This window comes from Aspergillus lucknowensis (genome assembly GCF_044049455.1).
Source record: "Aspergillus lucknowensis strain CBS 449.75 chromosome Unknown BJX67scaffold_34, whole genome shotgun sequence".
Taxonomy (NCBI): domain Eukaryota; kingdom Fungi; phylum Ascomycota; class Eurotiomycetes; order Eurotiales; family Aspergillaceae; genus Aspergillus; species Aspergillus lucknowensis.
The window spans coordinates 23,084-51,002 of NW_027263578.1; the positions used below are offsets into that span (position 1 = coordinate 23,084).

Here is a 27,919-nt window from a genome sequence, read left to right on the forward strand (position 1 = left end):
AGTATTCTGGATGAAAGATGAATGTGATGAATTCTATGAAGTCTGCTCGCCCAGAGTCCCTCGCCACGGATCATTCAGCATCTCCAGCCCCTTCGCCGACCTCCAGAAGCTCCCCTGCGGACACTCAAACTCGCCAAACACCGACTCCTTCACATCACACGAGTACCCCGGCGCAACCGGGGTGACATGCATCCCGTCCGGCGTAATCGCCGCCGGCGCCTCAAACGCCTCGTGCAGATGATCCGTGTACTCCAGGATACTCTTCTTCCCGGAGACCGCGACAAAGTCGATCGTGCTGATGTGCGAGCACAGCTCGACCATCCCCGCGCCGCCGGAGTGCGGGACAACGGGGACGCCGAACTTCGCGCTCAGCAGGAGCACCGCGAGGATCTCGTTGATTGACGCCAGGCGGCAGGCGTCGAGCTGTACTGCGTCCAGCGCGTGCGCCTGCAGCAGCTGCTTGAACATGACGCGGTTGTTGACGTGCTCGCCTGTTGCGACGCCAATGCCGTAGGGCTTGAGGGCGGCGCGGATCCGGGCGTGGCCCAGGATGTCGTCGGGCGATGTGGGTTCTTCGATGAACCTGCTGGCTGTTAGCATCGAAGGTATGGCGGGCCGTCAGGTGGGCGATACCATATCTTCAAATCGGCCAGCTGCTTCATATACTCAATCGCCTCGTCCACGTCCCAGATCTGGTTCACGTCGACCATCAGGACGCCTTCATCGCCCACAGCCTCACGGACAAGACCGAGCCTCTTCCGGTCGACTTCAAGACCAAGGCCAGCCTTTAACTTGAAGTGCCGGAAGCCCTGCTGAACCGCTTGACCTAGTAGCTCACGGACCTAATACATTAGCACTGACAACGATAGTTACTCTGTGCATTACCTTGTCATCCGAATGCCCCAACCACCCCGCGGACGTATTATAAGCCGGCACAGCCTTATTCTCCAGCGCCAGCTGCAAACGCTCGGCCTTCGACTTCCCCGTCTCGCGGAGCATCTCAACGGCCTGCTCGGGCGTCAAGACGTCAGAGAGATAGCGGAAGTCGATGGCCCGGACGAGCTCCTCCGGCGAGAAGTCTGCGACTAGCCTCCAGAGCGGCTTCTTTTCGGCCTTGGCCCAGAGGTCCCAGATGGCGTTGAGGACGGCGCAGGTCGCGAGCTGCAGCACGCCGCGCTCGGGGGACATGAAGCGGATCTGGCCGGATTGGAGCTTGCGCTGGGTGAGGCCCATGTTTGCTGTTAGGGAGGCGAGGGGGCGGTTGAGCAGGCGGGGGGCGAGGGAGCGGATTGCCGTGCAGAGGACGCTGCCACTTTATTGAGGATATATTCGGCTGTACAAGACAGGTCAAGGGCTGCTTACTCGTTTCCCTGTCCATTTGCAAAGGACCACCCCGTTCCGATCAGGCCGGGGACATTCGTCTTGTACTGGAGGTATCCGAATGAATTCTCCCCGGCCAGGTTCATGGGGTCCGTGCCGATGGCGTCGAGAGACGTCGGCCATCTGAGGTCGCGGACGGTGAAGGAGGTGATCGTGATCGTGTTCAGGTCCATGCTGCCTTGGTTGCCAATTCAGACGGAGCTTCCTCCAATATTCGTGCATTTACTTGTATTTAAGACGATGAGCCGAGTACTCGGAGTACTTCTCACCCCGCAGATGCGGACGGGGGGAGACGGCGCGGTGGGTCTGCGTTCCGAGGGCGTCGGAATACTCACTGCGTTGGGGATAGGATAGAACATGAACGAAGGGGGAGGCTACAACACTACTTGTATTCACTCCGTACCCCTGAACTGTTGACTTCCTCTCACAGTCATCATGCCTGACACGAGTATCCTCCGCCCCGGCGTCTACGCCCCCGTAGTAACCCCATTCACCGACGACAGCGAAACCATCGACCTCCCCGCATTCAAAGCAAACATCGCTCGACTCGCAAAGGCAGGTGTCGGACTCGTACTCGGGGGTACGCTCGGCGAGGGACCCCTACTCGATCGCGAGGAGCGCGTTACCCTGATCAAGGCAGCCAGACAAACTATCCAGGAGAATGGCCTGGACGGGAACATCCCGCTGATTTCTGGTATCGTCGGTGCCAGCGTGCGCGAGTGTCAAGCCCAAGCTGCTGAGGCTGCGGCCGCTGGTGCTGATGCTGTGTGCGTTCCCTGCACCCGGGCATATCCAGCCACCACCGTGCTGGAAACTGACGTTGTTGTCTTCAGAATCGTCGTAGCACCGGGGTACTTTGCCTTCGTGTACGGCAAGAACAAGGCGGCGCTGAGGGAATTCTTCACGGCCGTCGCGGATAGCAGTCAAGTCCCAGTGTTCATATACAACGTGGGTGCTCAGAAGTCCTGTTTGTTTGGTTGAGACCAACGTCGGATAGATTCCATTTGCAGCAGGTGGTATAGACCTCGACGCGGAGTTCCTGATTGACATCTCGTGAGTCTTCAAACCCTAATGTGACATACCGGATACTAAATCAGAGACGAAGGGAGCACCAGAATATCGCGTAGGCGTCCCACTACGAGATACCCTATGCTCTATGCTACGTAATCTAATGCCTGCATCCAGCGGCGTGAAACTCACCTGCTTCAACATCGCAAAGGGATACCGCGTCGCCCTCCACGCCAACTCGCCCGCGTATCGCACCCGGCATCCCCTTCCGTTCCTCGTCATGCCAGGGAGCACGGATTACCTGCTTCCTGCGCTCGTCGGAAGACAGCACGGGTGCATTGGGGGCCCGTAAGACCGCTGTTACCAGGTGAACTTTGAAGGTGCAACGGTGTAACTGACGAAGATAGGGCAAATCTGTACCCGAAAACCTGTGTGGAGATTTTTCAAAAGGCAACAGAAGCCCTGGAAACGGGCAATCTCGACCTGTATGTCCACGCCCAGCGAAATTATGAACAGAGTTAACGAAAACAGACTCCGCCAAGCGCAAGAGCTGCAAGACCGCGTGAGCGAGGCTGACGCCGTGATTAACAGTGTGGTACGCTCTCTCCCTCCAATGTCCATAACATTTGAGATATCATGGCTGATACCTTGGATAATGCAGGGCTTCCTGGCGATAAAGACCGCGCTGAAGCTATACGTACCTGGGAACGCAAACGACACTTTCCGGCGGCCGCTGCCGGGGTTGGATCGCGAGACTACGGAGAAGCTTCAAGCCGGTTTGGCGGCGATATTTGAGATTGAGAACTCTCTATAGATCAGCGCGTAGTTATCTTCCGGCGGTAGATTACAAAGTGCTAAACCCATGAAATCCCATGCCCCCCCTGCAGGGCGAAGAGACTATCGTCATAACCGCCACTGGCACCTCCAATAAATAGATCATCCCCTACACGGGTACCTGTCTGATCAAGACCTGCCCCAACCCACTCCGGTAGAAACGGACTCGGCAAGAACCCCGCATTCAAATTCTCAAACCCATACTGGAACAACTCCCCCGGATTCGGCGGCACCGAGTCCGCAAAGTCCATCGGCTGCGGCGACCCGCGCAGCCCGCCGTGCAGATGCTCCACGACCCCAACGACATGTCTGAGATCCTGCAGGATGCGCCCAGCCGTGTGCAGGGAGACCGCGATGTCGCGGAGTATGGACACCCCGCGCCGGTACGACTCGAGATACAGCGCGCGCATTTCGTGCAGGTTGAGATCGAGACTCGTCAGGTCGCGACAAAGCAGCGTGGCGAGGATGAGGATCGCGTCGCCGAGCGCGATGGCCATGTGGAAGCGCAGCGAGCTGGGTTTTTGGGCTTCCGTCGCGTGCGCGTGCAGGTCTTGGATGATTTCTGTGGCGAGTTGCCCGCATATCAGGCCGTCTTGTCGCGTGTATGCTAGTGAGGCCATTGTGCGGCGGCGGAGCAGGATGCGCAGTTGGTTCATTCTCTGGATTCGTTAGATAACGGCGAAATATCGGTAGGTAAAACGAGGTATTGGACGAACCGTGCGAATAAGCGTGCCCTGCCAGAGCTGTCGCTTTGTCGGCGTGCTCTGCGTGGACAGCAGCGGTATCGCGGCGAACTGAGTGTCCACCCAGTACTTGATCCGGGCGTCGAGGATGGCCGTTTTCTCTCCCGGGAGGGGGCTTCGCGTGGACGAGGCCGAGAACCCCTGGTCCCAGATCTCGCCGGCAAAGCGGGCAAACGCAATCAGGCACGAGAGGTAGACGTTACACGAGTTGTCGGGGTCGGGTGGTGGGAGGTCTTGGTCTGGGTGCAGGCTCTGTACAAGGGTGGTCAACTAGAGAAGTTAAGAGTGCAAGGGCTGCGAACCTGATCGTCAATCCAGGCTGGCTCGTCAACGCGGTGGTCGGAATCTCTGATCCCAAACGGCTTCCCGCAGCTGAGGGATACCCGTCTGTCAAGAGAGTAGACCGTCCAAAAGACGCGCTGGCGCATGTGGACCTGGAACGGTGGGCAATCCTGGCCCCAGAGTTCCTGCTGGTTGAGGCCGAGTTGAAAGCACAGCCTGCACGCCAGGCCGGAGACGTTGTATGCGGCGTTCGGCTTGTCGGCGTGGATCAGATAGAGCGTCTACAGCGTGTTAGAGCAGCCAACCTTGGTCCGTGTACGCACCTCGCAGATAAGGAATTGTATTAAGGCGAGGTCAGCTCGACCGCTGAGCTTTCTCCTCCCCATGATCTCGTCAGCAGCGAGATACCACTGCCATCCTGGGAGCGACGTTCTCCCCTGGACCGGGCTGGTATCGGTCAGGATGTCGGTGAGGGCAAGTAGGATGTAGTTGGTGGCGAGTAGCGACGCATCGCAGGGCTGGACTATGCGAGTTTCCAGCATTTTATGTGTTTTCGAGGTAAAATCGGCCTCGTTCAGACAAGGGTGGCAGGCGTTGATATCCCTGAAAATGAACTCCAGGTAGCGCATGAAGTCTGCTGGCTCGGGGAATCGCATATCTCGCGCACCGAAGCGCACAGTTGTGTACGATTTCCTGCCTCCATCTGCCTCCATCGATTGAGGGCTGTGATTTTGAGGCGCCACCGATACAGGCTCGTCCTCGGGCCCGATCTGCGCCCGGAGCGAGGTGATGCTGGCGTTGACGGTGTTGACCAGGGACTGGAACGCCGTCTCGCCTTCACAACGTTAGCATGTTAAGCAAGATGCACCGACGGGCTTCGTCATACCCTGAAATCCACTCTCGTCAGGCTGAGGCTCCGTCTCCGCTGCGCCAGACTCCGGGATGAGTCGGGCAAGCGCCTGGATTGTTGCCTCCATACTCCGCACCCGCGTCTCTATTCCAGACGGGCTGTCACTTTTGCCGTATCTGAGAGCAAACTCCTTGACGAGCACGCTCCCCCGTCGCGTATTCGGCACTTCGATGGACGGGTCATCGGAAAAGATACACGCCACGCCGTGCCGTGTGCACCTGGCGCAGGGGTCGTTCCCGCAGCACTACCACAGTGGTTAGTTGGATTCTGGAAAATACGGAGGGATGGAACCTTTAGTTTGCGCTTTCTGCATAGGACGCTTGTTGAATTGCGTTAATAACTAGTCGAAGGCCAGCAACGGTGGGCTTACCACGCTCGGGGGGTATATTTCCCACGCGATTTGACAACGCGGTTGGGCAACATTGCGACTGAATTAGAACATGATTGTATTCAGAAAGTTACGCTGCACTCGGAGAGTTGAAGGAGGAAGAACAGAAAGCTTGGACGCTGTGCCAGACCCCCGCATTGACCCGTTGATGGAGTAAGCAGTCCCGGTGGATCAGAGCAGTCGCCACTTAGGATTTAGATGAATTCAACATTTACTTGGACTGGCTATGTTTACCTCTACATCTAAGGCAGCCCAACGCGCCAATCCGCCCCCTCGCCATTCAGCCCGAACCGCGCGCTGCTCATGTCCTTGACCGTCGTCCGTCGCATATCTCGCCGGAACTTCCCTTCATACGATCCCCCCGTGGCACGGTGCAGGACCGCTGTGTTGTCCCAGATGATCATGTCGCCCTCGTCCTTCCAGTCAATCGTCACCCGGTACCGCGGCGTCTCGACGACGGTCAGGAGTTCCTGAATCAAGGCGTCGCTCTCGTCCTTGGGCATGCCCTCGATACTGTAGACGTAGGATGCAATGTACAGATTCTGAAAGGTCAGTCTCACTCTTAGTAGTCCAGGGAGTTCTACGCACCCTGCGTCCACTCGGCTCGTGGAGCTGGACCAGCTTATGCTTGCTCAGAGGCAGCTTGCTTGGATCGGTGTCCTTGAAGTACTCTGGGACTGCCTTCTTGCGCGAGTGGAAGAGGGAGTGGTTCGCGACGAGGCCTTCGATGCGCTGCTTCGTCTCGTCGGGGAGTTCTTCATACGCGGTGCGGGAGTCGGAGTACTAACTTGTCAGTATCTTATTCTCGCATAGGTCCTGAGGGCATTTTCACCTCCGTTGAACCACCCGTGCCTTTCGGCGGCAGGATGTGCGCAAGAAGGAGGGAGTGTCCCGCCCGGCGTCCGTTAAAGGAAGAGTCAACGTGGAATTGCTCGTTGGCCTAGACATTAACCCATAAGCACGACACTACCAAGACACTGCAGATGCCCAGGAGGTACCTTGTTCCCAATCACCTGGGCAGCCGTCAATGGCGCCACGTCGCCCGTGTGAGGATCGATGTTCCCCGCATCAAAGAGCTCAGGGTATGCCAGGCGATGGACACGTCCAGCTTTCTGGTACGGCCTGACATCGTCAAGTTCGCCAAAGTGCGCGGAGAACTTGATATGGGCCTCGTCGCTGAGTCCTGTCTTGCGGCATGCAACGACGCCATACTATCTAATTAGCAGCATAGCTACAAACACCCAGAGCTTTTGCATACCTTGTCCACGACGTCGCGTATCTCCTGGTAGACCTCCTCGGAGATGTCCTTGCTCCAGTCCACGCCCTCCAATTCGCACCCAAAGGTGGGATGGATAGGCGTGACCTTGAACCCGAACTTTGGCGTCAGAAACGGCGGCGGAATGGGGTCCTCGATCTTGAGGGGGATCCAGGTTGGAGTCGGCCTGACTGCGATGGTTTCGGTGGCCATTTCGTGTTAGTGGGGTAATCAATCGAAGGGACAAGTTCCTCAGCGTATTGAGCGCCTTTCCCCCGCTATCTTGTCAACGCCTTATATGCGGCGAGGATTACCTGCTCCGTTGCTGCTGGCGCCTCTTTCCGTCGGTCTCGGAAATCCCGAGCATGTCGGAAATGAACTCATCCTGGGGTTTCAATTGCGGAGATCTCGCCACACCCAGAGACGGCAGCCAATCGACCAGACCACCGAATTCCGAGAGGCTCGGAATCGCCTCTCCCCTTGGGGTGTAAATCTGGGGAAGTGCGCCAAGCCAGGACCTTTTTGAAGCTGTTCTCTCCGCGCCTCCACGCTTCTCCTTGACATACCTCAAGCCCAGACGACAACATGGCAGGCAGCGAGACAACGCAGCTGTTTTCGCAGTACCGGAATAACACGCACAAGACCTGGTGGAAGGATCCCTGTCTGCGATGGAACGTTTTCCACTGTGTCTGCCTGTACTGGGCGGTGTTTTACCTTGGGTGAGTGCTTCCTGGATACAAAGACTTAAGCTGCAGTATTGTCGCTGACCTATGCAGCTACGATGCCTCGCTGCTCAATGGTCTTCAAGCGCTGCCCCAGTGGACGGGCTATTTCAATGATCCGAGCAGCAATGACCTTGGTCTCATCTCGGCCAGCCTCTTCCTCCGTGCGTCTCCTGTGTCTATCCGAAGATCTGAACTAATTGAACATTCCAGCTGCTATCGTGTATGGTACTACCACCTACCTCAGACTCCTCTAACACTAAGCGAATAGAACGCCCTACTTCTGCTCTGCGGTCAACGCAAAATGGGGACGGAAGATAGCCCTAGCCACAGGCTCGATCCTCCTGGTACGTCTGCATATTCGCAGCGGAATGGTGCTAACAGTATAGATTTGCGGAGCATTCGTGAACGCCTTTGCCACGAATCGGGGAATGTTCATCGCCGGACGAGTTCTTATGGGGTATGCAGCTGGTCTCGACTTTGTACGTCGCTAACCCCTTTATAGTGCCGCCAGCCCATTCGGCAAGATCACGGCCATCGCTTTACTCCAGGAGATAGCACACCCGCGGCTTCGAGCGTGAGTCTTCCGAAGAGGATTCAACCGATATACTAAGAATATGATAGCGTCCTGTCATGCAGCTTTTACTCGAACTACTACGTCGGCTCGGTTGTAGCAGCCTGGTTCTGCTGTAAGTCGCATCATAAACGATACTCTACTCATGAATACTAATTCTACCAGACGGCTCGCTGAGCTGGGGCCCAACAAACTGGGCGTGGCGAGCGCCATGCCTCTTCCAAATCGTGGCTCCCACGCTCCTCCTCCTCGCCCTCTTCTCCATCCCCGAGAGTCCCAGGGTACACCAACCCCCCATCCCTTTTGCATTCCTCCCCTTCATGTCCATTACATGTTTAGGCCGCAGCGCTAACCATCCAGTGGCTGATCCACCACGACCAAACGGAGCGCGCGCTCGCAATCCTGGCAAAGTACCACGCAAACGGCGACCAGACCGACGAGCTCGTCTCGTACGAGTATAAGGAGATCTGCCACGCCATCCAACTGGAGGAGGAGAACTCCAAGACTAGCTTCAGGGATTTCCTCCGCACGCCGGGGAATCGCCGCCGGCTGCTGGTGCTTATTACAATGGCGACTGGGACTGTAAGAGACACATAACATACTCGTGCGATCTGTGCAATCTGTGCACTTTCTGATGATATTTGCATTTGCAGAACTGGGTCGGAAACGGGATTATAACGTACTACCTCACTCCGGTGCTGAACCTCGCGGGGATCACCAATCCGCGGGATATCTGTACGTTCCCTTCACCAACTCGCTAACTACCCGTAAACTGTAAATCGTCGTCTAACCAGGGCGTGCACTGTCAGCCGGAATAAACGGCGGCCTGGCCGCCTGGAACCTCATCCTAGCGTACATCGGGTCCTTCAGCGCGGACCGATTCGGGCGTCGGACGCTCTGGCTCGTCTCGACGATTGGCATGCTAGCGACGTACATCATCTTCACGGGGCTATCGGTTTGTTCCTTCCGCCGAAATTCATAAGGCCCAGGAGACCTAACCTCGCTGACCTCGCTGTATAGGGCGGGTTCGCCTCGACGCAGAGCAAGGCAACCGGTATCGCGATCGTCCCGATGCTCTTCATTTACTACGGGTTCTATGACTTTGGGTGGACGCCTCTACCTTGTATGTTGCCAACGAGACAAGAGTACGTTTTCTTTCTAACAGGAACAGTCTCGTACGGCGCGGAAATCCTGCCCTATCACATGCGCCTCAAGGGGCTGAGCATTATGCTCTCGGTGCAGAGCGTTGCGCAGGCGTTCGTAAGTGATATTACTCTGGTCCAGTTTCTCTCTATTCATTCTTGATTGACGCAATGCAGAACCAATGGGTCAACCCGATTGCCCTGGATAACATCCAGTGGAAGTAGTAAGTCACTCAACCCAACCGAAGATCTTGTGGGTGCGACCACTCGAACAAACTCTGACTTGGTTTCATAGTTACATTGTCTATATCGTCCTGCTGTGCATCTACCTCACAATCGTGTGGTTCTTCTTCCCGGAGACGAGGTACGTTCCGTTCCGTAAATCCCTTTGGCAGGGGCATGCTAACGTAGGTGGTGACAGCAAACTCACGATCGAGGAGGTCTCGGTGATATTCGACACCGGGCGGATGGGATCTGCTGCGGCGGTAGCTGCTGAGTTTAGTCGGGATATGCACAAGGGGTTAGATCGCGAGGATGGGGATAAGAAGGTGGATGGTGAGGTGAAGCATGTTGAGGATAAGGCGTCTGCTTGATAGTTAGGTTTGTTTTTGTGTGAATATGCTGTCTTAGCTTGGAAGATATCGATTTTTAAGGGCTGTTGTGTAGTCCATGGTCCCAGTGATATAGTACCGTGTACCAGGGCTGTACCAATGCTGAGACTACCTCCTCGTGAGATCCAATCCAACCCACAACAGCAATAGTCAAGCTTTCGCTCTCCCATAAGGCCCCACGGTAACCCTAACACTCCTCTCCAGCTTCATCTGTACTCGTCAGCCACAGCACCTCACTCGGACGTCGCCCACCCTCCTTAACTATATCGCGCCGTGCCCGGGAGAACTTGTCCCTAAAATCATACCGATGCCATTGTAGGATTGAACTAGTTGAACAGCATTCAATCATCATCTACATACTCAGAAGGCAAAGATCACCCCATACGCCTCTGACCAACCACCACCCCAAACGCAAGATCTACAACCTCCCCATCCGCAAAATAACTCTTCAACCCATCTATAGCCTCCCCCGCACACACATCCGCCGCGACACGATCTGAAACCGCCCCGGTCCTCAGAAACACCTGCGGCAAAACCGCAGCCCAAGCCTGCAACTGCCAACGCTGCGTGCGTTCCGTACCCAACTCCTCACACCCGCGGACTTTCACGGACCGCGCGGAGACATTAACCAGGCCTCCTACCTCCTTACAGGCGTCCTGGATCGTGCGTGGCGGGCACTGACTTAACCCGTTTCCGTCGAGGAACTCCAGCCACGCGTGTACTGGCCTCGCAGATCGGGGGTCCCGCGCGCTCGGCGAGCCATGCAGCGCCGAGGAGTCGAGCTCAACCCACTGTAAGTAGCCGCCGGGTTCTGCCGCAGTCAGTAAGATAAGACCTTCAACAGTGGGCCTTGGGAAGGGAGAGTGTATACTGAGGATTGTGAGCAGATTCGCAACGGCCTCGCGGTACTTAGACTCTACGAGCGCAGCCACGAGCATCCGGACGTGAACCAGGTCATAGCGGTTGTGATGTTCCACAGGAAAGGGGCGGAGGATGTCGTGGACGGAGAAATTCATGTTCATGCCATGCTGTTGCCGCGCAGACGGGGCCGGGAATTGAGCGGCGGAGATGTCGAAGCCGTGGTAGTATCGTGCGCGGTTGGCGGTGCGTTCGTTGAGCAGGTCTCGCGCTTCGAGGAGCCATATCCTGCCGTGCAGTATTTTGTCAGTGGCCTCTATCCTCAGAGCTTCCGGCATGCAGACGCACCCCGACCCCGTGCCGACGTCCGCAACGGCGGATACATTCTCCAAGGGCACCGTGCTGTCGATTAGGCCTCCGGCGATATCGACGAGGCATCTGTGTTGATCGTTCAGGCTGTTCTGAATGAGTATCCGGGCTTGTTTAGCGGGTGCAGTATGGCACTGCTTACCGGGTGGTTTCCGCCTCGTCCCGGGCAAGGGGGTAGATCTCTGGAGGACTCGTAGGCATAGTTAGAGCAGTATGTCGACTCTGGAAACCTCCTCCTGAAATTTCCGATCTTTTCTAGCAGATGATTAGGCGTCCTCGCGCGGGGCAAAGAGTGGCGTCGCCGGTGTCATGGGCGGCCTCATAGACGTTTCACCGATGAATAATAGATTGTCGCGACGGTGCAGGCGTCTGACATCCTGTCTCCAACTGCCTTCCGACCTCTCCACCCGTGCCGGTAGCTGAACTTCGAAGGGCTGGATGAGGGCAAGCGGGGTAACCCGCGTAGCAGAGCCTGATGGGGAATCATCAGTCACGCCTCTCGTGTTGGTGGTCGTATTCTTGACCGTCTCCAAAAGGCCGATGATTTCCATTGCGTGGGAATCTTCTTCAAAGCTTTTGGGTGCTGGTTTCACAACGTCTGCCGAGTCTCGGATCATGTCTATGGCATCGTCCGTAACCTGTCTGTACTGCTGGTGGGCTTATTGCTACTTGCTTTAAGGTTCTTGCAGACTGAGAGTCGTAGAGGAGAGTTGTACCACGGTAAGCCTAGATCCATCATCTCATTATAGATTAACAACAAGTGCCGATACCTGAAGAATTCTCATCCATGATCCCTGGGTAAAGGCAACAGACCATGACAACGCTCCGACTCCCTCCTACCACAGACTAACCCTAACTAACCCTATCAAAGCACCACAGCCCCAACCAACACCCCGACAACAACACCACCCACCCCAACCGACACCCTCCCCGCCGCCCCAGTAAACCCGGGATCTGCCGGCGACGTCTCAGTCTCAGTCCCAGACTTAGACTCTGAATCCCCATCCTCATCTGCAGAATCAGACGTCCCCGTCGGCTCAGCCTCACCGCCGTGGTCGTAGGAGCCCAGCTCGCCCGGCGAATCCCACCAGTCCGAGGAATCGGTCCCGGTCTCAGTCTCTTGTGGTGCCTGTTTTCCCGGGTCAGTGGTCTGCGATATTGTCGCTGTAGGTGGTGTCACTGTTGCCGAGCTCCCTCCGTCGCCGCCGACGATGAGGTTGACGAAGAAGGCAATCATGTCGCCGACGTATGGGAGGATCTTGACGAGTTAGAATCTTTCTCGGGAGGATGGAGGAAAAGGAAAAATACCGGAGCGATATTATCCACGAGATCGCGGATCTGGGTTGCGGTGTCGCGGGTGAGAAGGAGACTTGCGCTGTCGAGGATGCCCTTGAGTTTAGCGATGAGGTCTGCGTCCAGCAGTGCAGTCAACGTCTGCTGTAGTCAGAAAACGATTCTTCAGTGCGGAAGAGACGCAGAGTAGAGCGCTGAAGGGGGAATACCGGGAGAAGAGGCCCCAGCTGCGCAGCCAACTGCATAAATACATCAGAGTTCAGTGCGCTGTTCAAGGAATCAACGAGATCCTTTGTATTTGATGCGCCGTCGCCGTTGAGCAGCGAGGCGAGCTGCGTGACGATCAGGTTGATGTTCTGCAGGCTCGCGGGCTTTAGCAAGTGCAGGATCGGCTCGAGCAGGTTGCGGATTCCGTCGACGATGTCGTCTAGGTCGAGTTGGCGGCGCACGAGGAGGTGCACGTCTCCCTGAGAGACCCCGTGGACAGGGATGAGAGTGACGTCGCGCGACGCTGGCACGTCGACTGCGGCTACGGTTGCTGGGAGGGCTTCTGGGGCTGTTGAAGCCGAGGCAAGGGCCACGGCGGCGAGGAACAGAGGAGCGTAGCTTGAGAGGCGCATCGCGGAGACGCAGCACGTAATGCTGATGTTGATGCTGACGCACGTTCAGAGAATAGATATCCGACACCCACACTAACCCTTCGACTAAAAGAACCTAGAGGCCCTGATAATATACTACCTGACCCTGCTATTCTGCCGTTGTAGCCGCTGTGCCATGATCATTGCGGTTTGCCCCATGTGACCGATCGAGCTCCTACAGAAGGCCTAGCCGGATGCTGGATAGCCTCGCAAGGGACAAGAGTGACCGCCAAAGTTGACGTCGCAAGAACATTGTTCGCGAGTGGCGTAGATGGAAAGCGGGGAGGGCTCGTTGTACGGTATGACTCTAGCAGTCTGACTTCGACGGCACTGATTCGAAGGACAACGCGGGGAGCGGAGAGATGAGCTTAGCCCCGGATTTGGTGGAGTTAAATGACAGTCAGAGACATCAAGGGCTTGTGGTATTGGCATGCCCTACTTGGCGCGAGGCACATGTCGACAGTGTATCTCGGCCCGCGGAATGCACGCTTAGCGGGGATTTGCGATGTCTCACTTCTCTGGTAGAATCAGGCTTGTTGCTTAATATATCTGCGCTGCTTCCTGTTAAGGCTATGTACACGGGTACTCTCAACAGAGTGTTATTACAGTTAGCGGTAGTCGGGCTCGGGCGCAGGCTCGAAAGGTGCCGGCGCTGGATGATGAAGAATAGTGAGAATGCCGCTTGGTTTCCGAGTTATAAGTATGAATTGCCAGCGGAGGCTATATTACACGTTGTATTCTTTATCCCCACAGGGCGTCTTGTTGTCTCGTTGACGTCGCCTCGTTGGAATGCTCTTGCAGCCCCTTCACGCTGTTCATTGTACCGAGCTAAAGTTGTCTCAATCCCTGTCTGTACTTATTTTACTCAAGCCCTAGCCTTCCTTATACCTTTTCTTATAGTCGGTCGACGCTTCATCGTTTGTCACGTGTGAGACCCTGCCCTACTCACATTCAGAGGTGAATACCATATGGATATACATCGACCGTCCTCTGAAGAACGTCACCGCCCCGACCCTGTGGACTATATCTCTCGCACGAAAGCACCAGTCTCCCATTCTCATCTTCATCCTGGCAACCACGACTCCCTCGAGTCCCCGCCCAAGCGAGCCGGGCGGTATCCAGTGCAACGCGACCTCGCAGATCCGAGCAAGGCAAAAGTCGATATTATTACCCATTAGACCCATCCGAATCAGGACCCGGTCGTTGCTTCATTTTACCCTTGTACAGCCCGACGAACGAAACGATAAATCTTCAAAGCGTCGAATACGTTGTGACGTCTTGCGAACACCCGCTAGCTCTTCTTAAAACCACGAAAAGAGCGCGAAACCCCGTCACTGCGGTTTTCGCAGACGATTGTAGCACAGGCTGGGATACATAGTTTGGGTGATGGCTATACAAGTAAAAATGAAGGGGGTTGGTGACCTCCTTGCGTCGTGGAAGGGATAAAAGAATATAAGCTTCCTCCCCGTTGGGTATATCCATAATCGGCTCATCGACCCATCCCGAAGGCCGAGCCGCCCTCCACTACTGGTATCTCAGCCGAAAATCCGTTTGCATCCAACAATTTTCTGCACTCCTTGCGGCTGGAGGAGTTAAATCACAACCAGCCAATCAAACGTCGACTAAACAGCCCCGCCACAATCTTGAACAATAATCCAGCTTCTCAGCTTACATCCTCAACGCGGAACGATTCCGCTAGTCGCTTTCGAAGTTACTGAATATTCTTCCTCCCAGCACGCACGACTCAATACCCTTTGGTTATATCAATCGCTCAATCGCATCCAACCACTCCAGGAACCAACTTGCCCACTCCAACCACCGCCAAAATGGAACAACCAGAAACCCTCCTGCACCATGAGCTCCGCACACTATCTATACAATCCCCCAACCCCAACAACCATGACGACGACGACAACAACAACAATGACAGCAGCAGCAACAACATCAGCCGCGCCCAAGCAATAACCGCCGTCGCCGCCCTCACAGGCGTCAGCTTCCTCAACACCATGGGCTCCGGCATTCTGACCGTCGCGCTGCCGCGCATGGCCACAGACCTGGGACTCTCGCGCGAGCTCCTCCTATGGCCCGCAGCCGTGTACGCACTCGCAGCCGGATGCACACTGCTCATCTTCGGATCGGTCGCGGACGTCATCGGCGACAAGCGCGTGTGGATAACGGGGAGTATCCTCTTCGCGGGCTTCACGCTTGCCTGTGGGCTTGCGAAGACGGGGGCGCAGATTATCGCGTTCCGCACGCTGCTTGGGGTCTCGATTGCGATGTGTCTGCCCTGCGCGGTGAGTCTGATGACGAGGACGTTTCCGCCGGGGAAGGGGAGGAATCTGGGGTTTGCGAGTATGGGGATGGGTCAGCCGCTGGGGTACTCGGTTGGGTTGATTCTTGGTGGTGTGTTTGCGGATTCGATTGGGTGGCGGTTTGGGTATTATATCAGTGCGATTATCAATGCGTGTCTGTCTGGGTTGGCGTTTTGGAGTCTCCCTTCTGAGATGCCGAGGAGTCAGCCTCTGATCAAGGGGTTGGCGGGGATAGACTGGGTGGGTGCGCCGTTGATTAGTGTTTCGCTGGCGTTGGTGTCGTTTGTTTTGGCGTGAGTGTGTCTTTGCCCCGAGCATGGAGATGAGCACAGCTGACATCGTGAGCAGACAAATAACAGAGAGCTACCACCGTCTCGGCGAGACGTATATTATCGTCCTCCTCGCGGTCGCAATCGCCCTACTCCCTATCTTCGTCGGCTGGGTCGAATGGCAGGAACGACATGGCCGTCCCGCGCTCATCCCGAACAGTCTATGGAAGAACACCCTCTTCACGGCAACCTGCATCATTGTCTTCTTCACCTGGGCCGAGTTCAATGCTCTGCAGTACTTTTCCTCACTATAGTATGTTCGCTCCGCAGGCCTAGAAGTCAGAGTGAGGCTAACTTTGACAGCTTCCAAGAGATTCAAGACAACTCCGCCCTCCACTCCTCCCTCATGTTCCTGCCAATGGTCATAGTCGGGGCCATCACGAATATCTTCACCGGCTACACAGTCGACAAAGTCCAGGTCGGGGTTCTGGTCTTCGGATCCGCGTGCATTACCACCATCTCCCCGCTCCTTATGGCGCTCATCAAACCCGAATGGGGATACTGGCGTGGCCCGTTTATGGCCATGTTTCTAAGTCCTCTTCATCCCGATGGTCTGTCTCCCCCAACCAAACCAGGAGAGCGTAGAAAACTGACACCCACGCACGATAGTCCTCTTTACCGTCTCTAACCTGATTATATCCCGCGCATATCCAGGCCAGAACCAGGCGCTTGCTGGTGCGGTGTTTAATTCAGTTTCGCAGGTTGGCAACTCGGTTGGACTGGCGGTTAGCGCGGCGGTCGCTGCTTCTGTGACGGAGCATTCGAACGACGATATGCTTAAGGGGTATCAAGCAGCGTATTGGTTGATGTTCGCTGCGATGGTTGTCGTCTGTTTCGTTAGCTATTTTGGGCTCCGTGCTGGGGGGTATGTGGGGAAGAAGACGGATTAGGGGCCTACACCGTTCATTGGGTATTCTGAAGGCCATTGCATATTGATAGATCTTCTGTATGGGATGTAACAAAGGTAGGCGTATCCATCGAGGATTGGCCTGATGCAGTCCAGCCCGGCCGGTCCTCCCCAAACAAGATTTCTCAGACTCCCCACTTCATGACGTCTGGTTGGGAGGAATGTCGGTCAATGCTAGCTCATGCATCCTGTCACCGGAAAGAGCCCGCCGGATGAACAGCTGTCCGATTGAGCTCTGCCCTACCAGGGGCAAGACTGATTCCCCGGCCCGAGGCTCAGGCGCACGCGATACAGTACCATAATGGTCGACTTGCTCCTGAAACACTTGTCGGTGTGGAGAGCCGTGTCTCAGATTCAGGCGGGTCCGTCTATCCTCCGAGTACGAGGAGGCCTGTTCTGGACGATGGACAGGGAGGGCAAGGAGCGAATGCCACCATGTGAAGCTAGCGCGGGTGTCGGCAACACGAGGACCCCCCACATCGAGGCTTCCAGCCTTCAGCCCCTCGGCGATCTGCCCTTTCACAGAGCTTCGAGAAGATAAAAATATCGCAAGCTTGGAGGGGCACTCGGCGCAGTAAGCCCTATAAAGCTTGGAAAGATTCAGATGGAGATCACCACTGACCAACATCAACACCAACGCCATGGCCCCCTCATACAATCTCAAAGAGCTTGTCGAAACCGACATTAACACGCCCCTCCCCGAGGACGTCGTCGCAGAGATCATCTCTCAGGCACCGTTTTCCTCTGTCCCTGGTTTCTTCAACCTTCGCGACATCAGCAATGCTTCCACACCCTCTTCGCCCTTCCCAGCCGCCCTCCGACCCGGCCTAGCATACCGCTCAGGCGCACCACCCCCCACCCTCCCCTACGGGGCCAGCGACGCTCTCGCGGCCCTCGAAATTAAGAAGATCTTTGACCTGCGCAGGCCCGACGAGCGCACCAACAAACCCAGCCCAGTCATCGACGGCGTCGAGGTTGTCTGGGTGCCGGACACTATCGGTGGGCAGCCACCCAGCGCCGCCAAAACGCCACCTACAGACCATGCTATGTCAATTGCGAACCTTGTCGAAATGTACTCAAGCTACTTGGAGTCGCATTCGCCTGTCATCAAAGCCATATTCGAGCATATTCGCGACGAGCCGGGGAAGCCCTTCGTCTTCCACTGTTCTGGTGCGTCCCCATCCTTCCCCTCGACGAAGTGAAAAGCTGATTAACCTTTCCTCCCACAGCCGGAAAGGACCGAACAGGCGTCATTGCAGCCCTGATCCATCGTCTCGCCGGAAGCACAGACGAGGCCATCGTCCACGACTTCATGCTGACCCGTGTTGGAGTCGAACCCGGCCGCCAGACGCTGTTGGCGATGATGAGCAAGCTCTATGGCGAGTCAGCCTGGAAAAACCCTGTGCTGCTGGTCATGTGGGGGGTCCACCCTGGTGGCATGACGGGCTTCCTGAAGCACCTTGATGATAAGTACGACGGTGCGGCCGGCTATTTGAAGAACACACTTGGGTTTTCGGGCTCTGATGTGGAGACGATCCGGGCTAACCTTGTCTATAACAAGGCCGGAGGCAGCCCGTAAATGATATACTTGATAGAATCGAGATTTAGAGTGCTACGCCGGAATGACCCTGAGCAATGCAAGATAAATAAATATGCACGGTCGCTCTTTCCTATTGTGGATTATACGTAATTATGTGGATTATATGTAAGTAATCCGGTATAAGTCACGTGGATCGCTCTCCGGTCGGCTAAATATCGGCCCGATAATTTTTTCGATCCCGTCACCACCTCCGTTGACTGCCTCTCAAATAGCTCCGTTTCTCTGTTTCCCGATACCCCAACATCTCGTCTGTGTATTACATTCAAGATGGGTGTTGCAAAGAAAACAAAGAAGTTCGCGCAGGTCAGACTCCCCGCCATGTCAACCTCGAAATCGCCGCTGACAGCCAACAGATGAAGCGCACGATCAAAGCCCGCGACGAACGTCTCAAGAAAGCGCCCGAGAAGCCCAAGCCCAAGCCCGGCGACGAGGTGACACGCCATATCCAGGCCGCGCCGACGAATCTCTTCTTCGCTGCAAACACCGCCCTCGGTCCCCCCTACCGTGTTCTAGTCGATACCAACTTCGTCTCCCACGCCATTCGCGCGAAGCTTGACTTATTACCTGCTATGATGGATCTGTAAGGATGCAGTCATTGGAATATTGGGACGATATGCTCATGCGGTGTAGGTTGTATGCGAAATGTATCCCGACCTTCACGGATTGCACGATTGCGGAATTGGAAAAGCTTGGGGAGAAGTACCGCCTAGCCCTGAGGGTTGCGAAGGACCCGAGGTGGGAGAGGGTCAAGTGCTCGCACAAGGGCACATACGCCGATGACTGTCTTGTCGACAGGGTGAGTGGCTCCGAGCTTGAGAATGGCTTCCGCTAACGTGGCGAAAGGTATCGAAACACAGAATTTACGTTGTCGCAACCAATGATAAGGACCTTTGTCGCCGACTCCGCAAAATCCCCGGCGTACCGATCATGAAGGTTGCCAGAGGGAAATTCACTATTGAGAAGTTGCCAGACGCATTGGATTAGAGTGACGGACGCGATCACTCCAAGTACTTCCCTTTCTCCAGCATACCTCCGAAATGCTGTCTCCCACCCTGCACATCGTCGCAGTTCAGGACGGCCTTGCGGTCATCGGATGGACCCGCAACTCGTTCGAATTGCCCATCCATACAAGGCTGCCAGCCTGTGCTCGCAGTCGGCCAAGGTCATCGCTGATTCGGTGTCCCGTCCTTGACAGCCAGTTGAGAGGACAACTTGCGGAATCGGCAGACGTTAATGTAGCGAGCGAATTCCGCAAGATCTTCATCGGCCCTTAGGTTCTCAAATTCCATATCCAAGAATGAGAATCATCCAGAAATCAAGATTCCGCGCCCAAATAGCCCTGGCGTAGCCTCATAACTGTGTCCGAAAAAGTTCGTAGCATCAAGCCGTCTCTGAATGGCGCCCTGGCCACCACCTCCGGCAAAATAGGAGCATTGACGCCGCAGAGGGTTGCACTCGTATCAAGTTGATCTGCAGCGGCCCAGGAAAAGCTTGTCATCGGCGTCTCCAAACCTGAGCCACGGCCGAGAATCGGCAGTTCTCATCGCCCTAGAGGCTGCTGCGGGGATTCTTAATATCTCCCCTCACCCCAGCCGTGGGTTCAACATCTTCGCCGCAACTTGTCGCAGCTTCCAATTTCGTGTAACTGACATGTCAGAAAAAGAAACTATTATCGTAATCGGGTAGGAATCAATGGAAAGACACCTTCACGAGCAAAGCAGCTAATCTCTCCAGAGCGGGCGTCATCGGACTCTCCACCGCAGTCTGTCTCCAACCGCATCTCTCCCCCAACCAGTCAATCCTGATCGTCGCCCGCGACTGGCCCGGCACGTTGAATCTCAACTATGCTTCCCCCTGGGCAGGCGCGCACTACCGCCCCGTCCCAGGTTCCACGGCGCAAGCCGCCTCCGAAGAACAGCAGGCCCGCCGAACATACCAGCACTTCAAGGCGCAAGCCAAGATCCCCGGCTCCGGCATCGAGGGCACGGAGGGGATCGAGCACCTCGAGTCGCCGCCTGCCGACTACCTAGCAACGGACGTCTTCGACAAGTTCTACACGCATCTGGACGGATTCCGGAAACTATCTGCGCTGGAGATGCCGAAGGATGTGACGTGGGGCGTGCGATACGATACCTTCTGCGTCAACCCACCCGTTTACATTGCGTACTTGCTTCGTCGGTTCATCCTGAAGGGCGGCCAGACGAAGGAGTACACCCTCGCCAGTCCGCAGGAGGCCTTCTACCTCGCGCCCAACGTGAAGACCGTGATCAACTGCTCTGGCGTGGGGTTCAAAGATCCAAAGTCATACATTATCCGTGGTATGTCTCTATTCCCCCTCTACGACCCCCCAGGAGCCTAACACAGTAACAGGCCAAACCTGCCTCGTCCGCAACCCGTGCCCAAACACGCTCACCCGCCAAAACTCCGACGGCAGCTGGTCGTTCGCCGTGCCCCGCCCGCTCGAAGGCGGGACCATCATCGGCGGCACAAAGCAGCCGCACGACTGGGACCCGCGCGTGCACCTGGAAGTGCGCGAGAAGCTGCTCCGCGAGGCGGCTAAGTGGTTCCCATTTACGCCGGAGAGCGGCGGCAAGTTCGACGTTATCCGGGATATTGTCGGGCGGCGTCCCGCGCGCGAAGGCGGGACGCGTATCGAGGCGGAGAAGCTTGGGGATGGGAAGACGATTGTTCATGGGTATGGGACTGCGGGGAGGGGGTATGAGATTTCTTGGGGCGTTGCGGAGGATGTGGTGGCTTTGGTTAGGGGGAATGGGCTTGTCCCGGAGAGGGCTTCTCTGTAGGCAAGACGCCTGGCATTGCTATGGGTGGAGGGAAGCGTTTATAGCTTCTCGCCCTCGAGGCATGGAGGTGAGTTTTGCAGTGCCAGTTCTGCTGTATATATTGTCGCAACACCGCATCTTCAGCCAACAACAACCATTCATTCTCGAACCTGGCTCCTCAACTCCCAAAAAAACAAGCCGCCGTATTCGTCAGTAGAATCTCAAAACTTCCCCATCCCAAAAGTGAGGCAGTGCCACGTCTCGATCGATACTACGGCTGGTTTCGCCAAGCCCTCCCTCTCGGGGCCGAGAGTTCCTTTGTTCTCCCAACTCGAAGCCTTCGCGCACTCCCCCAACCCCCGAAGCCCGAGATCCAGCACAACACACCATGCAGTCGCCCAGGCTCAACAAGTCCTGCGACCAGTGTCGGAGTCGGAAGGTTCGTTGCATTGGTAAGCTTGTCAATACCTTCCCCCAAACAACGCAGCCTCGCGAGCTAGCTCGGTTCTCACTATCCCCCCCGCAGTGCCGCCTGCTCAACCTAGACACGTCGCGTGCACGCACTGCATCGTTAGTCGATCCAGTGCTGTCGATAGAAACAGTGTTCTGACGATGCTAGAAACGAAACGAGACATGTCAATTCAGCAACTTGAAACGCAGACTCAGGGCGAAGGGTAAGGCGTCTCAAAGGGAAGCTGGGCGTCCAGAGCAACGAGTTAACCGTCGCCCGGCAGATCCATCGACTCCCCAGAAAGGCTCGAGCAATCCCACGCCCTCGGCCGAACTATTCATAGACCATCTTATGAGGAATCCGTCAGAAAGCGCGGTGCTCTACGATGAATTCTCAATCCTCAAGGTGAGAACTCCCCCGACCCTCAGATTCTCGTACTAACCTAGTAGGCTCATGATGATCGAGGTATGCTGCAACAGCAATGCTTGGGATAATGTATTGACTACTCCCAATCAGTGCCGAGCTCGGGAATCGCCTTCTTCTCCCCGAAACGAGTCGACTCGTTGGTGAAAAGGCTAGCGGATACGCGTCTCGAAGACCTAATCCACCAGATCGACAAGACAATTCGGACACGCTTGCTCGCACGGCCTGAGAGAGAAATTTCACTATATACCCTAGCAAAGGCTCCTACGCAGCTAGAGGTTGATCCAGAGGCGGACAGTCATGTACAGCGTATGTCCCATTCCTCCCGCTTATATTCCCTGCTAACAAGCACAGGCTACTTTGAAGTCCTTCATCCGATTTACCCGTTCCTCGATAGGCGCGCTTTTGAGGAGAAAGCAAGAATTTCAAACGTGCTTCATCTTCTCGGAACGGATTACGCGTTTTGCGGACTCTACTATGCGATATTAGCACTTGGATGTCAATATGACGGTTTCAGCTCCTTCATTCCAGATAACAACCGAGCCTGGAAGTTTTTCCAAATCTCTCTCAGCCGCTTAGACCAAATACTTACGTCGTCTGAGTCGCTGGCGAATCTTCAAGTACGCTCAATCTCCCGATAGGCAACCTTCGCTAACTATAACAGGCCCTCACTGCAATGGTGCGTCATCCGTTCTCCGATTCGATCAGTATCTAATTTCGAAGGCTCTCTTCGCGACAAGCGCATTTGGCCACCAGCTCGATCGGCCTCTTTTAGCCGCGGCGAGTAGGATGGTCCTGGCTCTTCGATATCACAAGTCCATTCTCAACGAGGACTCCGCACTATGCCACCGAATTTTCTGGGTCATCTATCACCTGGAAAAGCGATACTCTTTTCAAGCGGGGACTAGCTCAGTATGTCAAGCCACTCATCTCCGGCGCAGCGAGGCTAATTCCCAGGTAATCGCTGATTGCGATATTGGATGCCCAATTCAAACGGCGCCGGAGTCAATGATTGGGGGGTATAACTGGCTTCTCTCCTCTGTGCGATATAGTCGTATTCTCTCCATTGCCTACGCCAGTCTCTTCTCGGTTTCTGCGTCGACTCACTCAGATGACACGCTTTTAGCTTCGGTAGACCATGTCCATTCCGTACTAGAGGAATGGAGGCAATCCATACCCCTGGAATTCAGGCCAAAGGAGCCCCTGCAGCGGCGTCGGCTGATCGATGGCGCATCCAAAGAGATCGCCCTCCGGACGCATTACTACTATTACCACATAATCATTGCCCTCGAACGGCTAACACTCCACGTCAGCCGCGATATAGCAAGAAGCGAGAACGCCATGAGAGCCCTGCTCAACACCGCCAGAGAAGTCATCAACCTGACGCGGTTCATCGACGTGGAACCATACACACCGGTTTTGTACGTGACGTCCTAAAGCCGGAGGTTCTGGCTAATTTAAATAGCATCCTTGCAATTCTTCCACTCTCCGCCTTATTCATCTTATTTGATTTTGTGATTCATCATCCGAGTGACCCCGAGACACGTGGATACCTAACTCTTCTCGACATTGTGGCGGGCCATTTCAGTCAACTAGACCACGCCTCCAGTGGGGCAATACCCTCCAGCTACCTCTCCGAGTTCTCTCACATGGCTCGACAATACGTGCAGACGGTACAGAGGAAGCCAGATACAGCCCACAATGCGCCACTGAGTGAGTCTAGCGGGGGCTTGTCCGCAACGCACACTACCACCACGGCCGCAGTTGAGACTAATTCTATGCCAAATCCTGCTATGGGACCAAGCGATCCTGCGTTGATGGAAGGGGTAGACGAGAGCAGCCTGGACAATCTCTATTTCCTCACGCCGGATAGTGACTGGACAGTCGGGATGCACTCGCTTGAGGAATTTGATCCGAGGGAGTTCTACGGGTCGATCTTCTTATAGATGCCTGCAGTGTCCAAATACCCTAACATGACCGTTGCCCAGTTTTGCTTCACAACGCTCGGACCGCACCTGCAAAGGTCCGAGTTGCCTGATTCAGATTCGCGTAGAGTTGGGTCTGACTTCGGATCCGAGGGCGATAACTCAAAACAATTGGCCAGATTACAACATTAATCTGCAAATACCGTTATTTGATTGGGTTCTCCTTCCACACCAAAACTGCAGGCTCGGCGTTCGGGAGTTCGCTGCTCAGACTTCAATACGCCCAAACCAAACAATGAGATCTATATCTATACCCCCCCTCCCCGGCTTCACAAACCACACTCAACCCACACAATGGCAATAACACCACACCAATCCCTCGCCCTCGCAATAATCATCTACTACGTCCCGTCCCTCATCCCAACATCCCTCCTCCTCCACCGACACAGTCTCGGCAATGCATGGGGCTGGCTGTACCTGTTCCTCTTCACGGTTCTGCGCATCCTCGGCGCATCTCTCCAGTTCGCGTCGGAGGATTCCGAGAGCGAAAACGACGGACTGCGAAAGGCCGCCGGTATGCTCGCGTCTATTGGCGTCATGACGCTGCTTTTGGGTATGCTGGAGGTTATTGAAAGTGTGTACGTACTTGTCCACTTCCACTTCCACCTCTCTACCCCATGTTTAAGTGAAGGGAAAAAAAAAAAAAAGAGCAAGAGAACTGACCAAAAGACAGCAAACCAGCACTCCCCTCTGACCCAACCCCCCCGAGACTCTGGACGCTCCTACACCTATCCCAGTACGCAGCGTTCATACTCAGCATCGTCTACACGACGACCGGAAAACAGAGTCTCAGCCACGCGGCCGCGGTGATCGTAACATGTCTATTCGTCCTACAGGCTGGTATAGCAATTGCATTCTACGTCCGTCTTCGACGAGCTCCATCTCCACCTCCACCTCCACCTCTTCCGTCAACCTCACCACAGACAGAACATTCCGAAGAACCAGAACCAAAACCAAAACCCGAGAACCCAGACACTGATCCAACCACCGAAAACCCAACACTTTCATCACCAAAACCCCAAGCAACGCTCCTCCTCCTCAACCTAAGCACACCCTTCCTCGCGACCCGGGTCACATACATGCTCCTGGCCTCGTTCACAGCAGCAGCAGCAGCAGCAGACTCAATATACACGGGCACAGATACGAATGACGACGGAGATACAGGCATAGATACAGATACATTGCCAGACGTGTACATGGTAGCATTCATGCAGTATACGATGGAGTGTGTGGTTTTTGCGCTGTTTGTTGGGGCTGGTTTTCTTTTGGGGCGGTCAAGGGCGAGGAGAGCGAGGTCTTGGTCTTGGTCTTTGGGGAGGGGGAGGGGTGTGGTTCCTAGGGATATCGAAGGGGCTGGGTCGCAGGTTGAGTTGCGAGGAGGGGATTCTTCTGTATAGATAGATAGATAGATAGATTGATGGTTGGTTGGTTGGTTGGTTGGTTACGCCATCTCCACGGGGTGCGACCAATATTTGGCGCTTATGATACCCATTGCATGCATCATGGAGCAGATGTTTCGAGGTACATAGCAGTATAATACCCACGCACATGACATTATTCCGTGTCGAGTAAAGAAAGTCTCTTTGTTCAGGATGTAGAGGGTGGGGGTTAAGATAAAGGTAGTCGCTTTGAAGTAATACTGATAGAAACTTCTGAGGACTACAAGTACAACTATACTAATAGAGGTGCGTTCGATATCCAAAACTAACAGAGTACATCAACATCATTCATATCCTATCATAGGTACTCTCATTCTCATCTTCATTACCCCACCGCCAGTACTCCTCGTCAACGCAAATCCCAACAGACACGACACGACTCACCCTCCGCCACCCCCAGATTATATCCACACACATAAGTAGATTAACTAAACAGCCTTCTCAGGGGCCACGGGTTCCTCCACCGGAACCCGGTCCGGAGCCCGGTCCGTAACCTTGAGGTTACCCTCCACGATATCGCGCTCGAGCTCCTCAAGACGCGAGGTCTTCTTGAGCCTCTTCCACGCCGGAAGGCCGGAGTCGAAGACCTCGTCCATTTCCTCGAGCGTGAAGCCCTTTGTCTCGGGGGCCGTGAGGAACATGTGGATTGCGGCGACCGTGTTGAAGGCGGCGAACTAGATACTGTTAGTCATACATTCTTGAATTCAGTAAGTTGGCTTTTTATGCAACATACAATCATGTACATCTTCCAGTTGATGGACCAGAGCAGGGGCGGGACGAAGAGGGCAAGCAGGCAGTTCCAGGTCCAGTTGGACGCGGTGGCGAGGGAGACAGCCTTGGCGCGGACCTTGGCCGGGTAGATTTCGGCCGGGTAGGTCCAGGAGGTGGGACCGATGGTTGTCGCGAAGGAGCAGACGAAGAGGTAGGACATGGCGATGATGGCGCGTCCGACGGCCGGGTGGTCTGCGACGGTCCAGGAGATGGCCTGGAGCTCTTCGCCGTCGCTGGGCCGGATGGGCCGACCGTATCCTGCCTGCAGACCTCCTTCAATGTACAGGAAGATGGCTTGCATGGTGAAGCCAATGAGGATGGCGGGGCGGCGGCCGAACCTGTCCAGGTACAGGATGGCCGGGAGGGTGAGCGCGGTGTTGAGGATATATTGGATCGACGCTGTGAGAAGTGGCGAGCCTGCGCCTGTGCTTTGCATGATATATACAATGTAGTACATCATGACGTTCATTCCGCACAGCTGGGACCACATTTGCAGACTCATACCGAGGAAGACACGCTTGGCGATGCGGGGCTTGATGAGTTCCTGGTAGCTAGTGGAGGTCTGCTCGCGCTCCAGGGCGAGGGCGTCTTGGATTTCCTTGTACTGGGCCAGGACCTTGGGGTGGTTCATGTCACCCCCGCCGTGGAGTTGGGCCAGGACCTGGATGCACTCGTCCCAGCGGTCCTTGCTAGCCAACCAGCGGGGAGACTTGGGGTAGAAGAACAGGCCGACGAAGTAGATGGCGCCGGGGACAATCTGGATACCCCAGGGGATACGGAAGGCCGCCGTTCTCTGGTTTGGGTTTTCTGGCCCGCCATCAATGTTGCTAGCTCCGTACTGGATGAAGTATTGGATCAGGATACCCCAAGTGATCGCCCATTGCTGAAGGGAGATCATCCGACCTCGGATCTCCTTGGGACTGACTTCGGCGATATACACGGGCACCATGGCTGAGGCGATACCGACACAAAGCCCAGCAATGACACGGCCGACGACCAGCAGGGGAATGCCGTTCGATGCGCATTGGAAGCTGCGTCTGTCAGCAAGTTCGGCTGCAATTAAATTGTACGGAGGGCATACATAGAACCGATGATCCACAGAGTAGAGGAGAACTGAATGGCAGTGACACGAGAGAACCTGTCGGCAAGAAAACTAGACGAGAGAGCTCCAACAAGCGATCCAAAAGGCATAGCACAGGTGATGCCACCCTGCGACTGTCAGTTCGGCGCAAACGCAGGGTGAACAGGGGGACCAACCTGCTTGTAATTACCACCGCCGACTTGGAAGTAGTTGTTGTAGGCCGCGGTACCGAGGACACCTGCGATGGTGAGATGCTTGCTTTTTTCTGGTTTTCGGGAGCAGTTGAGGATTCTTACCACTCATCGACGAAATATCGAAACCGAACAGCCCACCACCTGGATCTGTTAGCCAAGAATTCGATTTCAACGGAAAGAGGAAACTCACCAAGGGTCATGAACGCGCACAGGAAGTAGACATTGTAAGACTTCTTCATCGTGAAGGCTGGCGTGGGCACTGTCACGCCAACACGAGCGACGAGAGGGAAAAACGAGGGGAAGAGAAGCAAGGGACAGGGGAGCAGGGGGCTTCCAGGGAGCAATAAATAAGAATCTCAAGACACTCGGATTGACCCGAAGTTGAGCTCGACCCGTGGCAGCCACTCAGCAGCAAGACCCCCGCATCGATGCTCGCAGTACAGGTGCTCTGGCTTGATCGCGCACAGTGCAACGTCGCATCCAGAGGCGGCCTCACGGGGGTTCGTGAGCGTGGAAAGAGAGTTTTGTGAAGCTTCCAAGAGCTTTAGTGGACGCCACGAAACCCCCGAGTTCTTGGATGCGTCGTCTTTGCCCCAATCAGACCGGCGCCAGCTTCCCCGCCCCCAGTTCGGGAGAGACA

The 27,919-nt window shown here is 55.4% G+C and overlaps 13 protein-coding genes across 13 annotated transcripts; 7 read left to right on the plus strand and 6 right to left on the minus strand.

The window, feature by feature from the left end:
- Positions 1-33: 33 nt before the first annotated feature.
- Positions 34-1,577, minus strand: BJX67DRAFT_389539 (enolase C-terminal domain-like protein; the record flags this gene model as incomplete). Its single annotated transcript, XM_071034515.1, has 4 exons — positions 1,363-1,577; positions 886-1,306; positions 634-842; positions 34-583 (listed from the first exon to the last, which is right to left on the minus strand). Exons 1-4 carry the CDS (start codon positions 1,551-1,553, stop codon positions 34-36), a joined length of 1,371 nt encoding a protein of 456 aa, XP_070884060.1. The 5' UTR covers positions 1,554-1,577.
- Positions 1,578-1,815: 238 nt separating this feature from the next.
- BJX67DRAFT_383079 (dihydrodipicolinate synthase family protein) lies at positions 1,816-3,202 on the plus strand (the record flags this gene model as incomplete). Its single annotated transcript, XM_071033374.1, has 8 exons — positions 1,816-2,147; positions 2,214-2,328; positions 2,378-2,433; positions 2,486-2,503; positions 2,566-2,736; positions 2,796-2,873; positions 2,920-2,983; positions 3,050-3,202. 8 exons carry the CDS (start codon positions 1,816-1,818, stop codon positions 3,200-3,202), a joined length of 987 nt encoding a protein of 328 aa, XP_070884061.1.
- A 40-nt stretch (positions 3,203-3,242) lies between these two features.
- Positions 3,243-5,580, minus strand: BJX67DRAFT_383080 (transcription factor domain-containing protein; the record flags this gene model as incomplete). Its single annotated transcript, XM_071033375.1, has 7 exons — positions 3,243-3,881; positions 3,939-4,217; positions 4,268-4,528; positions 4,571-5,082; positions 5,134-5,401; positions 5,449-5,476; positions 5,528-5,580. The coding sequence occupies 7 exons, from the start codon at positions 5,578-5,580 to the stop codon at positions 3,243-3,245; spliced, it is 2,040 nt and encodes a 679-aa protein (XP_070884062.1).
- Positions 5,581-5,787: 207 nt separating this feature from the next.
- BJX67DRAFT_383081 (TauD/TfdA dioxygenase family protein) lies at positions 5,788-7,013 on the minus strand (the record flags this gene model as incomplete). Its single annotated transcript, XM_071033376.1, has 5 exons — positions 5,788-6,087; positions 6,134-6,328; positions 6,378-6,485; positions 6,544-6,756; positions 6,804-7,013. 5 exons carry the CDS (start codon positions 7,011-7,013, stop codon positions 5,788-5,790), a joined length of 1,026 nt encoding a protein of 341 aa, XP_070884063.1.
- Positions 7,014-7,385: 372 nt separating this feature from the next.
- Positions 7,386-9,831, plus strand: BJX67DRAFT_389541 (putative MFS sugar transporter; the record flags this gene model as incomplete). The annotated part of the gene is made up of 16 exons (XM_071034516.1): positions 7,386-7,519; positions 7,577-7,686; positions 7,736-7,745; positions 7,794-7,869; positions 7,912-8,004; positions 8,050-8,099; positions 8,147-8,211; positions 8,262-8,377; positions 8,457-8,678; positions 8,750-8,831; positions 8,906-9,051; positions 9,117-9,219; positions 9,268-9,356; positions 9,416-9,462; positions 9,534-9,602; positions 9,660-9,831. 16 exons carry the CDS (start codon positions 7,386-7,388, stop codon positions 9,829-9,831), a joined length of 1,584 nt encoding a protein of 527 aa, XP_070884064.1.
- Positions 9,832-10,223: 392 nt separating this feature from the next.
- Positions 10,224-11,277, minus strand: BJX67DRAFT_389542 (class I SAM-dependent methyltransferase; the record flags this gene model as incomplete). The annotated part of the gene is made up of 4 exons (XM_071034517.1): positions 10,224-10,660; positions 10,721-10,995; positions 11,056-11,163; positions 11,219-11,277. The coding sequence occupies 4 exons, from the start codon at positions 11,275-11,277 to the stop codon at positions 10,224-10,226; spliced, it is 879 nt and encodes a 292-aa protein (XP_070884065.1).
- A 664-nt stretch (positions 11,278-11,941) lies between these two features.
- Positions 11,942-12,989, minus strand: BJX67DRAFT_383085 (uncharacterized protein; the record flags this gene model as incomplete). Its single annotated transcript, XM_071033377.1, has 3 exons — positions 11,942-12,334; positions 12,385-12,510; positions 12,579-12,989. 3 exons carry the CDS (start codon positions 12,987-12,989, stop codon positions 11,942-11,944), a joined length of 930 nt encoding a protein of 309 aa, XP_070884066.1.
- A 1,844-nt stretch (positions 12,990-14,833) lies between these two features.
- On the plus strand, positions 14,834-18,134 carry BJX67DRAFT_373388 (major facilitator superfamily domain-containing protein; the record flags this gene model as incomplete). The annotated part of the gene is made up of 7 exons (XM_071031390.1): positions 14,834-15,100; positions 15,170-15,612; positions 15,668-15,752; positions 15,962-16,199; positions 16,258-16,475; positions 17,224-17,725; positions 17,785-18,134. The coding sequence occupies 7 exons, from the start codon at positions 14,834-14,836 to the stop codon at positions 18,132-18,134; spliced, it is 2,103 nt and encodes a 700-aa protein (XP_070884067.1).
- A 144-nt stretch (positions 18,135-18,278) lies between these two features.
- On the plus strand, positions 18,279-19,182 carry BJX67DRAFT_187467 (rRNA-processing FCF1 family protein). Its single transcript, XM_071025275.1, has 4 exons — positions 18,279-18,458; positions 18,509-18,735; positions 18,786-18,951; positions 18,999-19,182. Exons 1-4 carry the CDS (start codon positions 18,423-18,425, stop codon positions 19,137-19,139), a joined length of 570 nt encoding a protein of 189 aa, XP_070884068.1. The 5' UTR covers positions 18,279-18,422; the 3' UTR covers positions 19,140-19,182.
- A 623-nt stretch (positions 19,183-19,805) lies between these two features.
- BJX67DRAFT_383089 (FAD-dependent oxidoreductase) lies at positions 19,806-20,956 on the plus strand (the record flags this gene model as incomplete). The annotated part of the gene is made up of 3 exons (XM_071033378.1): positions 19,806-19,837; positions 19,890-20,473; positions 20,526-20,956. 3 exons carry the CDS (start codon positions 19,806-19,808, stop codon positions 20,954-20,956), a joined length of 1,047 nt encoding a protein of 348 aa, XP_070884069.1.
- Positions 20,957-21,308: 352 nt separating this feature from the next.
- On the plus strand, positions 21,309-23,950 carry BJX67DRAFT_359229 (uncharacterized protein). The gene is made up of 11 exons (XM_071029656.1): positions 21,309-21,387; positions 21,462-21,505; positions 21,555-21,609; positions 21,670-21,791; positions 21,836-21,851; positions 21,903-22,118; positions 22,164-22,429; positions 22,474-22,488; positions 22,533-22,721; positions 22,767-23,230; positions 23,275-23,950. The coding sequence occupies exons 1-11, from the start codon at positions 21,324-21,326 to the stop codon at positions 23,753-23,755; spliced, it is 1,932 nt and encodes a 643-aa protein (XP_070884070.1). The 5' UTR covers positions 21,309-21,323; the 3' UTR covers positions 23,756-23,950.
- A 138-nt stretch (positions 23,951-24,088) lies between these two features.
- On the plus strand, positions 24,089-25,191 carry BJX67DRAFT_383091 (uncharacterized protein; the record flags this gene model as incomplete). The annotated part of the gene is made up of 2 exons (XM_071033379.1): positions 24,089-24,372; positions 24,468-25,191. The coding sequence occupies 2 exons, from the start codon at positions 24,089-24,091 to the stop codon at positions 25,189-25,191; spliced, it is 1,008 nt and encodes a 335-aa protein (XP_070884071.1).
- A 204-nt stretch (positions 25,192-25,395) lies between these two features.
- BJX67DRAFT_187656 (sugar porter family MFS transporter) lies at positions 25,396-27,729 on the minus strand. Its single transcript, XM_071025277.1, has 6 exons — positions 27,470-27,729; positions 27,382-27,420; positions 27,262-27,323; positions 27,086-27,213; positions 25,967-27,035; positions 25,396-25,907 (listed from the first exon to the last, which is right to left on the minus strand). Exons 1-6 carry the CDS (start codon positions 27,516-27,518, stop codon positions 25,662-25,664), a joined length of 1,593 nt encoding a protein of 530 aa, XP_070884072.1. The 5' UTR covers positions 27,519-27,729; the 3' UTR covers positions 25,396-25,661.
- Positions 27,730-27,919: the final 190 nt, after the last annotated feature.